General features: G+C 35.9%; 1 protein-coding gene across 6 annotated transcripts in view; it reads left to right on the top strand.

Moving 5' to 3' along the window:
* The window catches only part of LOC101218346 (protein CHROMATIN REMODELING 20), a 61,788-nt gene that overhangs the window by 7,610 nt on the left and 37,918 nt on the right, over positions 1-16,260 (top strand). For 2 of the 6 annotated variants that reach the window (XM_031881120.1, XM_011650715.2), the window contains 6 exons: positions 2,608-2,703; positions 2,780-2,872; positions 4,702-4,892; positions 4,987-5,233; positions 9,059-9,172; positions 12,504-12,587. In XM_031881120.1, the coding sequence (XP_031736980.1) occupies positions 2,608-2,703; positions 2,780-2,872; positions 4,702-4,892; positions 4,987-5,233; positions 9,059-9,172; positions 12,504-12,587 (825 nt within the window). Of the gene's footprint in view, positions 1-2,607; positions 2,704-2,779; positions 2,873-4,701; positions 4,893-4,986; positions 5,234-9,058; positions 9,173-12,503; positions 12,588-16,260 lie in introns of those variants that run through there. The other 4 variants (XM_011650716.2, XM_011650718.2, XM_031881122.1 and 1 more) reach the window with 3 other exon arrangements.

Genomic DNA, 16,260 nt, shown 5'->3' with positions numbered 1-16,260 from the left:
CACCTGAATTTTGCCTCCCCAATGGATAAAGAACTCTTGAAAGCCCTATGGAAATCAAGCTGCCCTCGGTGAGTGAACATTCTGATGTGGATCGTGCTTTTCGGGTCCCATAAATTGTGCAGAAATTCTTCCAAAGAAATCACCAAGCAGGTACCTCCAGCCTTCGGTTTTCCCTCTCTGTATGAATGTGAATGAGTCATTGCTTCATCTCTTCCTACTTTGCCCCTTCCTCTCTTTGTTGGAATAGTTTCTTCTCCATCTTTGATATTGCTTGGGTATTTGATGCCCCCCCCAGCTCCTTGGTGCTTCGGCTATTGGAGGGTCCGCCTCTTCCTAATAAGCCTCATCTGATCTGGTTAAATCTATTATTTTTTTTTGAAACGGAGACAAGAACTTCTTTATTAATAAGAACTCAAAGTACAAGAGAGTTATACAAAGAGAGCCAAAAAGAAGTAGTAAACAAAGGAGGCCTAGAGGGATCAGGAGGTGCACCCGGACATCTCAACTAGGTTGACACCCCCTTAGCGCCAAACATCATATCCCGAGCACTAACAAATAAAACTAAAAGAAACAATAATAAAAGCGACCAACTTAGTACTAAGGTCCAAAAAAACAGAAAAGGACCGGGAGAAAACAACAAGAAACTTTAAATCTATTAAAAGCTCTTTTAGCGGAATTGTGGTTTGAACGCAATCAACGGATCTTTTAAGACAAGAAAAGATTAAGCTAAGGAATTTTCAATTCAATGCAATATAATGCAACAACTTGGTGCTCTCTAAACAAGAATTTTGCAAATTACTCCACTCAAGACCTTTGTCTCTTGGGCAGTTTTTCTATCTAAGTCAGTTTCCTCGGACTACTTCTAATGTAGTGTTCTCTGTCTGGACTTCCATGGAGCTTTTTTCTATTATTTCTTTTTATTTTCTCAGTAGTATCTTATTTTTTTTTTGATAAGAGACAAGTATATTCATATAGCAAAACAGAACATCCTAAGGGCGAGGGACAAGAGGGCCCTTCCCGGGAGAAGCTAAGGGATTAAGACATAATGGCCTTCCAATTGTTGAAAATCATAGAAAGGCTATAATTACAAACGTGTTTGGTGTAATTCGTACTCCACCAAGAGGCTGTGTGTTGAACCACAGTCCAAAAAGAATCAAAAGAATTAAATCTATCTTCAAAAATTCTGCTATTCCTTTCTTTCCAAATGCTCCACAAAAGGGAACGCGTCGCACATTTCCATAAGATATTTCCTTTAGGGCTGTAACCTCTAATATTAAGACCTTCAATCATCCAACTATCAATCTTGCTAGGAAGGCAGAGCTCCAAGTAAAAAATACCAAACAGAGTGTTCCAGGCTTTTTTTGTGAAGGGACAATGTAGAAATAGATGATCCAAGGTTTCCTCATCTTTAGCGCATAGGCAGCACATCGAGGGGCTAAGCAATGTGTTCTGAATTTTTTTTGGAGTTTCTCATGGGTGTTGAGGCTTCTGTAAGCAAGCGACCATAAGAAAAACTTCACCTTCTTCGGAATTTTATTCTTCCAAATATGACGAATCAAGGTAACAGCAATGTTGGGGGATCTCTTAGTTAAGTTAAGAAAAGTAGATTTTGTAGTGAAGTTGCCTTTCATATTAGGAATCCAGTTCAGACTATCATTCCTAGCAATGGGGGCCCAAGAATGAAGAATTTCTAGAGCTGAAGCCGCATTGGCAATCTCGTTGTCGAGCATGTTTCTTCTAAGGCCCAAGTTCCAAGAATGAGTAGCAGTACACCAGCATTCTGCCACATAAGCCTCCTTATTCAGCGCCAAAGAGAATAAGTTAGGGAATTTTTCTGCAAGTGTTTCCGCGACACACCATTTATCCTTCCAGAATTTGATTTTTGTTCCTTCTCCCAAAACAAAAGCAGAAAGATTAAAGAATATCTCCTCATGTACTTTTGAGCTTTGTCTCATTATTTTTTAATATTAATAATAGTGAGGCTTTTATCCTTTTCTAAAAAAAAACATGCCTTTATGCACAAGGTAAGGCATTTGATAGACAGAGAGAACCTTCTTTTAATAACTTCAGTAACCAAGATCTTGCTACAATCCCACATAGTAAGAATTCCCCAGATGACCCAACAGATGCCACCAATTCCCCGCCAATATCCTTGGAGCTCCATAGTGATTTGATGAAAACTGAATTCAAACTTTCTTTCTTAGATTCTTGAATCAAGACCACATCTGGATTACAGTTTATGATTAACTTTTTAACTTAAAAACCATAACATATTTGCTTGTATTTTATGTTTGTGGAGGCTTTCTATCTCGGTTGGTTTCGTTTGCTACTTTTATTGAATTTTGGCCACTACTCTCTTTTCATTTCCTTGTGAAAACTTTTGTATTTTTTTCTTTTTGAAAGCCTTTGTTCCTGTCAATGTGTGTATGTATGTTTGTGATTATCTTATCTTTATTCTTTTGAATAAGAGTACCTTCTTTTTTGGTAACTTTGTAGTGTGTTGTTAGCTTTATGTAATTTGGTCTGGGCTCTTTTGTCCTAGGCTTAGTAATCATTTTAGTATTTGAGAAAGAAATATCTAGAAAGGTCCACTAATGCTCATGTTAGGCTGCAGAGGCTCAAGAAGCACTTGAAAAGGAGTCTCTTGCCAAAGTGGAGAAAGAAGTTCGAGAAGAACTGGCATTGACTCTTAATGGTGATGATGTTAGTTGTTGCCTTGTCTCTGTACTTTTGAGTTCTGTCATATCTACCATCAATGATGTGCTTTCTTGTCTTACAGTTGGAAACAGCCATTGCAAATGAAATGGCTGCTTTCGTAGAGGAGTGGGAGGTTGTGCTCGATGAGCTTGAGATTGAGAGTGCTCATTTGTTGGTATGCCTTTCTTTCTTTCTTTGATCATGTTAACATCGACCACATATTTCAATACCTGAATTTGTTAGAATTCAACCAAGCAAAAATTTTAATACTTGAATTTGTTGGGGTGCATCTAAGTTTGATAATAGCACTGAGAGAATATTCGCCTGGTGAGAACACATTTGGAACATTCAATAACTATTTGCAGACGTGAGACAAGGAATGAGATCAGTTTGTCGGTCTAATTTTAATGTAAATAGGATTATGTTTTATGAAAAGGAAACAAATCTCATTTATTAGAAAATGAGGCAGAGAATGTAAATATGATTATTGCTATTGAGATAAAGTTAAGATATTAGATTTTTCATAGTTTTTTGAGTGATGCATAAGTTTTGTCCTTAATTTTTTAAAAAACTTATCAAATCTACACCTAGTTTCTTCTTCTTCTTTCTTTAGTTGTTATTGTTGAAAAGGAGACAATGATATTAACTATAAAGAGGAAATCGGAGAAATGTACAAGTCCACAAGGGCTAGACTTGAAAACAAAAAGAACTGAAAAAAGTGATGGAAAGTAATTAAAATTGTCCTTTACTTTTGGATGCATTAGTTATTTATCATGCTTTTAAGTTTATCATTTGGTATGGGTGGCAGTTTTACTTTTTCTTTTTCACTTCTTTTGGTGTTTGTATCTTTTCTTGTATTATATTTTATTGTTTTGGTTTTATTATTATTTGTCAAATTTATATTTTCCATCTTTCTAGTGGGTTGTTCTTCTATTTAAGAAAACCCTTCTCTCTTTATGAAACATACATTCTTTGGCATGGTACCAGAGCAGGTTTTTGTTAACCTAAAAACCCTAATTTTTTGAAATCCTAAAAAACCCTAATTTTTTGAAAACCTAAAAGACCCTAAAATTCTTACAACCTGCTGCCGTCGTTGCCCACGTGTTTTGCCACCTCAAGGCTCATTGCTGGCGGTCGATTTACTCTGACTGATCGCAGCTGCCGACCACAACTCGCCTGATGTCGTCAGTAGTCGCCTTTTTCTTGTGATTTTTGGTTGTAAGTTGGTGGGTTTTTTTTGTCTTCGTCGTCGCTCGTAGTGGTCCTCGTCAGACGCCTCTGCCTTCGACGTTCATCGTCGATTTCGCTGCCATTCGCCATCATCCACTGCCATCTGCCTCCAATGACGAGTTTGGGTTGTGTTTTTAGATATGTTCTCTTCAATTTTTTACCCTTGTTGCTTCAGTCATGTTAGATACTAAGTCACCTATGGCTAAAGTCGACAATCGTATCCATTCAAATACCCCACTATCCAAATATCCACGATATGACTTAATGGTGACAACTTTCTGTTAGACCACCCATTATACATCAATACAGTATGAGAAAGAATAGGAAAGAGAAGCAGGAGAAGGAGTTAGTTATTTAACTGCAGGTGGGGACCACAATGGGGACCACAAGGAGTTGTATTGGTTGTATGATATTTGCCAAATTTATATTTTCCCTCTTTGTAATGGGTATTTCTTCTGTTAAAGAAAACCCTTCTTTTTGTGTGAAATATATAGAAAATTACATTCTTTGGGAGTATCCTAGCAATTCTCTTTTAATCTTTTCAATGAATTTTTTTTTGTCTGCTCTTGTTAAAAAGAAAAAAAAAAGGAAAAAAAAGCTCAAAGTGATTTTTCTGATATTTTAGTCTTATTGTACAATTATCTTCAAATTTGTTAAATTCTTTGAGTTGTGTACATGATCTTGAGTGTTGCTTGTGGTCTGTGATGTTTTACTTCTATAAGTTATGGTCTTCTTTTATCTAGGATGCTTTTATTTAATTACCTCTCTGAATAGGAGCAACTTGATGGTGCTGGTATTGAGCTGCCAAGTCTCTACAAGCTAATTGAAAGTCAAGCTTCTAATGGTTGCTTTACTGAAGCTTGGAAAAAGAGGATACACTGGGTAGGGTCTCAGGTAACTGGTGATCTTCTTGCATCTGTATCTGACGCAGAGAAAACCCTCCAAATTGAAAGGCCTGTAATGAGGTACAACATTCCCTTATGTTACTGTGAAGCTTCAAGCTTGTAAGAACTGAGATTTTCAATTCACATATGTTTATAACATCTGCTTTGGGCTTAGACGACATGGTAAGCTGTTGGAGGAGGGAGCAAGTGGATATCTGCAGAAGAAATTTTCCACTCACGAGATTGAGGGAATCGGTACAGAAAAATTGGAAGTTGATTGGGGCTCTCTTAATAAGGTTTTTTCAGAAGGCTCAAAGGACAGTGACACGTTGTTTGGCAGCAAGAACTGGGCTTCTGTTTACTTGGCTAGCACTCCGCAACAAGCTGCAGAAATGGGACTCAAATTTCCTGGAGTTGATGAGGTACGTTTTTTTGGGTTTCAGAAATTACAGTAAAACAAACAGGTAGAGTCTGGTCAATTTTCTTTTCCAGCTTCATTATTGGTGTTTGCCTATCGTTTTTTTTAAAGTTTTATCCTGTTTTTTTCTGTTTGGCATGCTGTTACTGTTGTGGCGCTTTCCACAGCTAAACAATTGCAGATATCTTTAATATCATAGAATTGAATTATTTTTGTGGAATCTTTATCTTGGTGGTTTAAGCACAAACGATAGGATACACAAAAGTAATTTAAAATCTTACCTCAATCCAATTTCGTGCTTTCCATACGAGAATGATGATGGGAAACAACTATTCACTTTTTCTTACTTTTCACTTTCTCCTCCAGGTTATATGGGAGAGTTCATTGTATTTTTGACTTTAACCTAGATGATCAAGTCAGTTATGGAGCTTCCCTTTTGTGGTCATAATTTTAAGAGCAAGTTTAATTCTGGTCATTAGTTTAAGGGTAAGGCTATAAAGAAGATTTATATTGGTCATTTGTTTACAAATGGATATTGAGCTTTTTGTTCAGAAATAGATACTAAGCTTTTCTTTTAAAAGATAATTCTTTGAGATGGAAGAGAATTATAAATGTAATAAAGAAGTTAAGTTTTTTTTGAAACGGAGACAAACTTCTTTATTAATAATAGAACTCAGTGTATAAGAGAATTATACAACAAGTGTAATAAAGAAGCCTATAAGAGAAAATCTGGGAGGATCAGGAGGCACACCTGGACATTTCAATTAAGTTGACACCTCCTTAGCGCCAAACATCATATTCCAAATAAACAAAACAAAACCAAACTAATAATATTTGATGTCCAGCTAAATGCAAAAGGCCGAGACAAAGGAAACTAACAAAATAAAAGCAGTACAAATCAGAGAATAAATCTATCTCCCGTGAAGGCCAAAACAAGAAGAACATGAAAATACAATGACTTAAGTAAGAAAAAATGAAGCAATCCACCAAGACTTCGAGACTTCAAAACTCAAAAAGTGGCCTGCTGTAAGAATCTTTCAAAACTGGGAATTCTGCAGTCAAAATCACCAACTATAAAACTAGTTGAGAGAGAAAGACAGTCCAGTTGAGACATGTTTTGAATGGAGTAATTCTCAAACTCCTTATTTAAAGAGCACCAAGCGGCCAATTTACTCTCTACATTAGGATGGACTATGTCTCCATTCTATTTTGGCATATTTTATTTTCTAGCTTTAATTGGGATATGTTGTTTTGGTGCTAAGGGGGTGTCAATCCCCCTCACTTATTGCTCTCTAGGCTTCTTTATTATGCTCATTGTGTAACTCTCTTCTACTTTGAGTTATTATTATTATTTTTTTGAAAAGGAAACAAGCCTCTTTATTAATAAAGGAAAATGATATTAATGCTCAAAGTACAAGAGAATTATACTAAGAGCAAAAAAAGAAAAGAAAAAACATCCAAACAAACTACCCAAAGAAGATCTCGGCCAAAACTAGGGAAAACAACCAAAACAAACAAACGCAAAGAAAAGCTAAAAAGGCAAAATCCAACAGAAAAAATGAAGTTAAAACAGAACAAAACGAAGAGATCTAAATACAAAGCATAACGAAATGACTCTCTCAAATGGAAACCATTCAGATCTAGAGACTAACAAAAAGATGCAACCGTGTGATCTCAAAACTATCTTGCCAAAGTAGTCCAAACCCAAAAGAGGAACAAAGAGATCTTTCAAAATATCAGCATCAGCAAAAGGTTGTACTTTCTTTACAACACCTCAACACACCGTGTTGAATCTTCAAAGACAAAGTTTGATGTTCCAATTGAAAACTCATATCTTCAAAGACAAAGTTTGATGTTCCAATTGAAAACTCATCCCCCAGGCGTGTAGAAGTATTAAAAATATTCACCAAAATGTTTCTCCGATAAGCCACTTTAATAGATTCCAGCACCTTTTTCGCCCATAACACGATTCATGATGAACAAGATAATCTCATAGAATAAGCTTGAGAAATATTAGAAAAGCAGCTGTAGTTTGTGGCAATGAAGACTTCCAAAGATGAGTTGCACGAAACATTAACATTTTTGCCTTTTGAACTAAATACTTCTTGGCAGTTACCACCATGAAAAGCCAGCAATACTTTACCATAAGAACCACAAGCAAACCTTTTCTTCAACACATACCTCAAAACCGAAGGTGAATGCTCAAATAGTTGATAATCTGGACCAGGATCATGAAAAGGAATTGATTAAAGCACACCAATAAAACTAGTGAAGCCTTCAGGATTAAATCAGTGAACTTTAGCTTTGATCTTTTTTTTTTTTTGTTTGAAACAGAGAAAAGCCATTCCACCCCTAAGTCATCCCGAGCAAAGCCATTACACAAACTTCCAACTTCTCTTTCTGCTTTCTCTTACTATATTGGAATAATATTGGAGGTCACACAACATGAGAGGGCTAAATTGATAATTTAAGCCAAAATAATTCCACAATCATTGACTATTGTCAATAAATCCTTTGGCAGATCCAAGGGAACTTTATTTGGAGGGAAGCCTTCATCATTGTACAGTGCATTAAGATCCACCCCTTCAATTTCTGAGTCTAATTTAAGGTCAAACGCGTTGAGAGCACTAGCTGATTCTTCACTACTAACACTGAGTGGAGAGGAAATATTAAGTTGGTTCTTGAAAGAATAATCAGCTTTGCAATGGGAGCCTCGCAGAATAGAAGCCTTTGTGTTAGTGATGGTGGATTTAGACAAATTGAAAAGCTCAGATGTAGAATATGCATTTACTGATCTAATGAAGCATTCAGGGGCCTGAACTTTAGAGCTGTATACTTCCAGAAGATCCGGGTTTTTATCAGAAATTGAGTGCTTGATGGGATGGATCTGAAGAGAGTTCAAAGGGGGAACTTTAAGGTCAAATGGCACATTTAATTCCGATTTTAGTAGGGCAGTCCAAACCTTGTTGAAGGAGGTTTGCTTGCGGATGTAATGTTTGAGAATTTTTGGAGCATGAGATCATTTACTTCCTTTGGTACACTTGAAATGATTGGAAATTCCATAATCTGGAGAAAGATGAGCCTCTGCATTAGCAAAATTTGAAATTTCCGTTTTTGAGGCAATCTGAAACGTTTTTTGCATTTAAAGTGTTGAGTTGTCACCAGAAATTTTTGGGCAAAATTTATAATTACTCAATGTAAAAGAGAGTTATACATAGAGCTATTGGGGGTGGATCAGCGGGCTTTGCTGTTTTGGACATTGTTTCTCCTTTCTTCAATTTCAGTGGGTTTTCGATATCTTCTTAACAGTTTCCAGTCTAGTTGGGCTCTTTAGAAGTTTCCCTAAATTGTTTTGTGTTTGTTTACATTGAGGTTCGAGGTTTCTTTTAGATATGATAATGGTGCTATAGGGATGTCAATCTATTTGAGATGTTCGGGTGCACCTCCCAATCCTCAATTTTATGCTTTTCATTTTCCTTTGTACTTTGAACATTAGTCTGATTTTATTATCTTAATGAAGTGGTTTGCTTTTTGTTTAAAAAAAAAGGAAAAAGGAAAATAAAAAATTACCCCTTCCTCTGGACAACCGTACAAAAGATAATTTACTTCATTAAACTATCTCCAACACCATTTAGCTTGAAGTGCCAAATTTCTAGTTTCCAAATTGCATGTTTTACTTAAAATTAGATAGGCTTTTAAACATAGATATCATAGAATTAGCAAGCCTTCTTGTTATTATTGACTTGTGCAACTCATGCCTCTCTTTTTGTTTATTTTCCATTGCAGATGACGTAAGAATAAATTTTGTATTGTTGTATTGTTTTATCAGGTAGAGGAGATAGATGATGTTGATGGAAGTTCTTGTGATCCATTTGTTGCAGCTGCCATTGAAAATGAAAAAGAGTTGGATCTTTCTGAAGAACAAAAGAAAAATTTCAGAAAGGTAATAAATTCTTCTGTTGTAGAGATTATTGCTTAAATTCTCATGTTCACTAAAACTTTAAAATAGAAAAATTTATACTAATTATAATCATTGCATTCATTATAACTTCAAAAAAGTTCTACAAGGGCTTGCCGCATCTCCCAACAATATTCTACTCATGTGAAAACAGTAAAAAAAGATGGGGTTACTATGGCTTTAAAGGCCAATGTTCTGAATCTGAATCTGGCTTTAAAGGCCAATGTTCTGAATCTGAATCTGGCTTTAAAGGCCAATGTTCTTCACATAAACATTGGTGGGACATTTTTCATTTATAGTTGGAAACCCCTGGTTGCAGATTAAGTTAGAAGAAAGGACATGTACTCATCTTCTTGAAACAGAGACAAACCTCTTTATTAATAATGAAAATGAGACTAATGCTCAAAGTACAAGAGAATTATACTAAGAGCAAAATAAGAAAAGACAAAAACATCCAAACAAGCTGCCCAAAGATAATCTCGGCCAATACAAGGGAAAACGACCAAAACAAACAATCGCAAAGAACAAGCTAAAAAGGCGAAATCCAACAGAAAAAATGAAGCTAAAACAGAACCAAAACGAAGAGATCTGAATACAAAGCATAACGAAATAACTCTCTCGAAAGGAAAACATTCGGATCTAGACATGTGTACTCATTTATATTAGACTAGTAATGATTCTAAAGCACACGTGCAATGCACATGTAAATGTCAAAGTTGTAACTTAAAATTTAATAATAATGTTTAATTTTCTAAAGCTTGAATGTATACAAGTGTTTTTAGAAACAATGTAATATGCAATATGTGTCTGGGTGCTTAGACTTCTTTCGATTGTTTAGACTTCTTTATTTAGCTCTTTGTATAATTCTCTTGCACATCGAGTTCTTACTACTAATAAAGAGGTTTGTCTTTGTTTCAGAAAAAAAAAAAAACAATGCAATATGCAAAGCAAAATGTACTCCTAAATAATTTTTTTTAAAAGCACTCTCATTCTTGTACTGTGTATATATATAATAGTAGTAATAATATTACATATTTTCAAAACAAAGGTAAGTTTTCTCCCTTTCTCTTCTCTTCTCTCTCCCCCCTCCTCCTCCCCATCCCCTGCAACCTCGTTCTTCTTCGGCCAGCATTTCTACCACCTCTCTACTATCCCACGACTCCATCCAGATTTTGGCGCCTATTCTAAGCCATCCTGGTATCCCTGATAATGGAAGTGAAGAGCTGCAAAGTGAACGATGTTCATTTTTGTTTTTGGTTCAAGGCTAGGAAATTCTTTGTGGAAGATGTGGAAGCTAACAGGCAAATGATCCTTTCTGATTTACAAGAAGTCTGGTTCGTGGATAATATTTTAGAAATGGCAAAGAAACCAACTTAAGGTTTTTTTGAAAGAGAAGGAGAAGATGCAGCTGGTAGATCAAAGCTTTCAAAAATCAACACAGCAGGACAATTCTATGAGGTGTGTAGTCTGGCCTAAGGCAGGGGTGACTATCCATTCATGTACCAACAGATGCAGCCACCAGGGCTTGGAAGGTATTTGCTGAGGCACTCTGGGGCATCCAATTGCTTTATTAGAGTAGAACGATTTTGAATGAAGAGCCCAAGGATTCAGGAGAAAAAACGATAATATATGCCAATCTTCCAAGGAATGCTCTGTGTTGCATACCAAGAAACAGAGCTCTGCTACAACTTTCAAACACACACGATGCACTTCCTCTATTGCAAAGCTCGACAAACAAAATTTGAATCAGCAATGGATAATTAAGGACATGGAAGCTTTCAAGGAGGGTTTTAACAATCTGTAGGTTGTCTCAACCCCTTTTGAGCTTAACAAATGGCCGGAGATCTGTAATATGCTAAAGTTATACTTTAGTGCAAACATAATTTTAAATCCTCCCCAGCAGAAAATGCCTTAATCAAATTGAGTAACGGAATACTGGAGGAACTTATAGAACAGCCTGGGAAATGGCAATCATTTGGAAATTTCGATATAAAGTTTGAGAAGTGGAACAAGATGAAGCACAGCCATCCAAATGTGGTGTGGATATGGGGTTTGGATATCTATGCGGATTTACCTCTAGCTATTGGTGCAGAAAGACATTTGAAGCCATAGGAGCTTACTTTGGTGGATTAGAGGCTATTTTAGTAGAAACTTTTAATCACACCATAGTAGCTGAAGCGAAATTTCAAGTCAAACAGAACCTTTGTTGTTTTATGCAAGCAACAATCAAAATAGCAGATGAGAATTGTCAAACTTTTCTCTTAAATTATGGTGATATTGAAGTTTTTAGTCCTTCTTCAAAAGTCAAAGGTGATTTTGCGCTTAAAGGATTTTTCTAATCCAATTGGTGTAGTTAGATAATTACAAGTTATGAAAGATGAAGAAGGTGATGCTCTTGAGATTAATTCAAAATGGGTTTTTCCCAAGGAAGCAGGAGAATCGTAGAATTTCACAGGAAACCCGTTTACTTTCACCTCATGAAATCTTAGGAAAAATAATGGTTTAGGGGAGACAAATGAATGGTTTAGGGCAAACGAATGACATTGCTCAATCGAAGAAATGGGAAAACAATGGGGGGGGGGGGGGGGGGGGCATGATTCGTTGAAGCGGATACAGGAAGATGAGAAAATCTGATTTTAGGGTTTAATTGGTTGCCTTGTATGGCTTCATCTTGTTAGTTGGATATGATGAGGGTATATTATGGGATTGTCAACTTAGTTGAGATGCTTGGGTGCACTTTCTGATCCTTATGACCTTTTACTTCTGTATCCTTACTGGACTTGAAGCTTTGTCTCATTTCATTATCTTAGTGAAGAGATTGTTTCCTTTCAATTCTGTTTTCTGATTTTTAATACATTTAATTTTGTTTTCAATTGTCGGTAATTGTAGTATTTTTTATGAAATTAAGTGAGGTATGGGTTTTGGTCTTAAAATTGAGCCCAAATATTAAAAACAAGTTGATCAGTGTATCCCCTTCATGTGTTGGAAGGGACAGCCGTGCTCGAAATTGAAAAAAAATGACATACAATCATATAATTCATTTCACCTACTTGACTTGTACCTCCAATGTATCTGGACGTATGAGTATCATATACGTATCTGATACTGATTCTTTGCACACTTTGAAGTATTTGTACTTCATAGGTAAATATAATACAAAAAATTAGTTTGAACTAAGGAAACTAATTATACAAAAGAAGAATATTCTTGATCTAAAATCCAATGATAATACACAAATGGAGGGTAATTTACCTTTCATAATTTTTTCCTTTAAAGGCGTTTTAAGGTGCAATGCATCACTACTTTGTATTGACAGGTCAAAGAAGAAGATGATGCCATTTTTGACCGAAAACTCCAAATACATTTGAAACAAAAGCGAAATCAGAAAAGATGTAAACAGGTATACTTTTTTATTATTACCTTTTATTTTCTTTTGGTCTTTTGTAGTTTGGCATTCCTTTGTTTACTAGCTCAATTATTACCTTTTCACTCTCTTTGGAGTTCGTATCTTGAGGAATAGTTTCTTTTCATTTAGTTTTTTGTTTTTTGTATATCCATTTGTTTTTGGACCTGCATACGTGCACCTCCACTAATCTCATGGGACAAGTCTCTTTTCATTTTGTTAATAAAAAGTTTTGTGTCTTTTTTGAAAAGAAAATCTTCTTTTGGTCTTGTTTACTTTTTTATCCTATATTACCTTGTTTTTATTCTGCTTTATTTTTTTTATTCAAAGATATGTGCATGTACGTATTTGATGGCCACTTTTTGTTGTTTGGAACTAAGGAAAACTTATTACGACTTTGAATGACGTTCTAGTTCCATGACTAATGAAAGAGAGTAAACTTTAACCTCTTGGATTCAATTGAGAATAGAGGCCCAAAGCTCGACCCTTTCCCATAAGCGCTAGTGGTAGTGGTTTTGTTGAACAAGAACACTCTACCCTCTCTTATCTTCCTCCCACTACTTCATTCTACCATCATGCTCTACTGTCATTCTTCAATCGGTCCTCAACCTCTTTTAATTAGTTTTCTTCAATCCCAGTTGCCACCTAGGAAGCACGAATACCAACACGCGACACCGACACTGCGACATGCGATTTTCTAAAAAAAGTAGGGCACAACACGTCGGGGACACACCGATTTTTTGTAAATATATATATATATATAACGCATAAACGTATTGTGAAATATTCCAATTAAAAACATCAAAATAACAAGTTTAGAGACATAAGACATAACAGGTTATATTAGTTTGTAGGAGTTTGTTCAACACAACAAAAGCCAAAAGGTAAAAAATTACCAAACTACAAAATAAAATCAAGAGCATGTCTTCATTCTTCTCCAGTGTCCTCTTCAGAATCCTGAACTTGAGCTTCACCACCAGCATTGGTAAAAACTATAGCTTCTGATTCTGGTTTGTCCAAAGATAAACCAGCTACCTCATACATTCTTGCATCTTCAAATGAATCAAACGAATCCCCATCAATGTCCCACATTTTTGTCCCTCCTTTGAGATATTCAGGAGTTCTTCTTGATAAAAGATGTAGATTGCTATGGATGCACACCAAGTCTACTGCACGCTGTGGTGTCATCTTGTTTATTCTCATGGAGTGCACAAATGAATATTTACTCCAAAGAAATAATATGTACTCCAATTTCTCTCACAATACGAGGAGGATGAAGGCTGAATAAGTAACTTCATAGCTAGTGACTGTAAAGTTGGACCAACTCTTCAAAGGAGTATCTATTACATGTGGATTCATGATCAGCAAACTGGTTAGACATTGTAGAGAAATTGGCAAATTCAATGTTCACTTTTGTGCGCTCATCCTCTAAACTAAAATATTTCTTAATCACTTCGTCCTCTCTTTTGCTACTTCTAAGGCTTGATGTGGTGGGACTTGAGACTTGCCTTCTTGAAGCTATTGTGCACTATAATGCCTAAATAAAATTTTAAAGTAGACCAAACTTTAGGGTGTGTTTAAGAATTGAAAAAAATAATATAAAGATCTAAGATGACTTAGAGTAGGTTGGGTTTAGAGAATGTGCCAAACAATGGAGAGGTGTTATTTTCATGTCTTTGCCTTTATGTATTTTTGGAATATGACTTGGCGCCAAGGGAGTGTCAACCTAGTTGAGATGTCCGAGTGTGCCTCCTGATCCCTTAGGACTCCCTCAATTTCATCTTCTTTATTGCTCTCTTTGTATAACTCTCTTGTACTTTCAGTTCTTATTAGTAAAGATGTTTTCTCCATTCAAAAAAAAAAAAAAGATGAAATTTCTTTGACGTGCTTTCCTTCATGTTTATAGATTGGCAATTTCACTTTTTTTTTTCATGGTGTCCCACATATCATATACCAAATGGAGGCAATGTTTGTCTGTATCACAATCTTTGATTGTATCATAATTTTTTTTGAAAAGGGAACAAACTCATACATTAATAAAAATAGGAGCAATAGCTCATAGTACAAAAGAGTTATACAATGAGCAAATGCTATGGCTGTAGAACGAGATGGATCAGCAGGTGCACTCTGGCATCTCAGATTAGGTTGACACCCTCTCATCATATCCAAACAAAAGGCTACACACAGCCTATACAAACCAAGCAAATATATGATCAATCAGGGTTAAACAAAGCCACTACAACCCAAAATAAGCTGAAAAATTCTGAGAACAATACAATCCTGGAAATTGCAATGTGTTTAAAAGAATGTAACACAATATTTAGAACCTTTGGAAAGCTTAGAAACAGATAAAAGATAACATACTATTTTCAGTCAATCCAATAGTTCCTTTTCCTACAATAGAAGAGAAACTATCATTGACAATTCTGAGTTTCTCATTGCAATATGATGGAGTTTCACTAGGCGGTTACTCTAAGAGTATCTCTTTTTGGCAGCCCATCATTGATAAAATTCAGGGAAAATTGAATAAATGGAGAAGGTACAATCTGTCCTTTAATCTCCAAACATATTATTTGTCCAGTTTCCTCGTGCCCGCCTCAACATTCAACTCTTTGGAAACAACTATGAGAAAGTTTTTCTGGGAAGCTAATAACGTGGGAAGCTGAATCATTTGGTTTAATGGACCAAATCACTAAAGCACAAAGAGATGGAGGCCTAGGGTGTAGTAACCTGAAAATCAGGAATTTGGCACTTCATCAATGTGGCGTTGGTGCTTTATGGTTGATCAGTATTCTTTATAGTGCCAAGTAGTTAAGAGTATACATGGAAGCAATTTAACGAATGGATATGATTGTCAACTTTAACCATCGGGGTCTTAGTGTCTGACATGGCTGAAGCAATACAGTTCAGAGAACGGACAGAACAGTGAAATGATTTATGAGATGTGTGAACGGACAGAACAGGGAAATAATCAACAAATCCAGCATCAAGTTTTTTCAAAAAAGAAAGAAAGGATGCAGATGGTAGATTCAAGCTTTCAAAAATCAACACAACAGAGAAATGATTTATGAGATGTGTAGGCTAGCCTAAGTCAGGAGGTAGAATTTTTATTCACGTACCATCAGGTGAGGCCACCAGAGACTGGAAGGTTTTTGCTGAGTCTCTTCTGGACGTCCGATTGCTTCATTAGAGTAGCACGAAGTTGAAGGAGAAGCCTAAGATTTCAGAAGAAAAACAAAACAATATAGGTGCTGGTCAATTTTCCATGGGTTGCTCTCCTTTGCCTACCAAGAAACAGAGTACTGCCTTGACCTTTAACCAAACAAGACACACCTCCCTTTGTTAAGAAGCCCAATGATAAATTTTCGTCCCAGCACTGGATAATAAAAAACTTGGAAGTTTTCAAGGAGGATTTCAACAATCTCTGGGTTGTCTCGAGGCTTTTTGAGTTTAACAAATGGCTGGAAATCTGTAATACACTTAAGTTATACTTTAGTTCAAATGTAGTTTTAAATCCTCTCTCAGTGGATGTCGTGTTAATCAAAGTGAGTAATGGAAAATTGGAAGAGCTTATTGAACTACCTGGAAAATGGCAAGCATTTGGTAAGTTCCATCTAAAGCTTGAGATATGGTATAAGATGACGCATAGCCGTCCAAATGTTGTGTGTGG

This window comes from Cucumis sativus, chromosome 2 (assembly GCF_000004075.3).
Source record: "Cucumis sativus cultivar 9930 chromosome 2, Cucumber_9930_V3, whole genome shotgun sequence".
Taxonomy (NCBI): Eukaryota; Viridiplantae; Streptophyta; class Magnoliopsida; order Cucurbitales; family Cucurbitaceae; genus Cucumis; species Cucumis sativus.
This window is presented reverse-complemented; position numbering and strand designations above follow the sequence as displayed.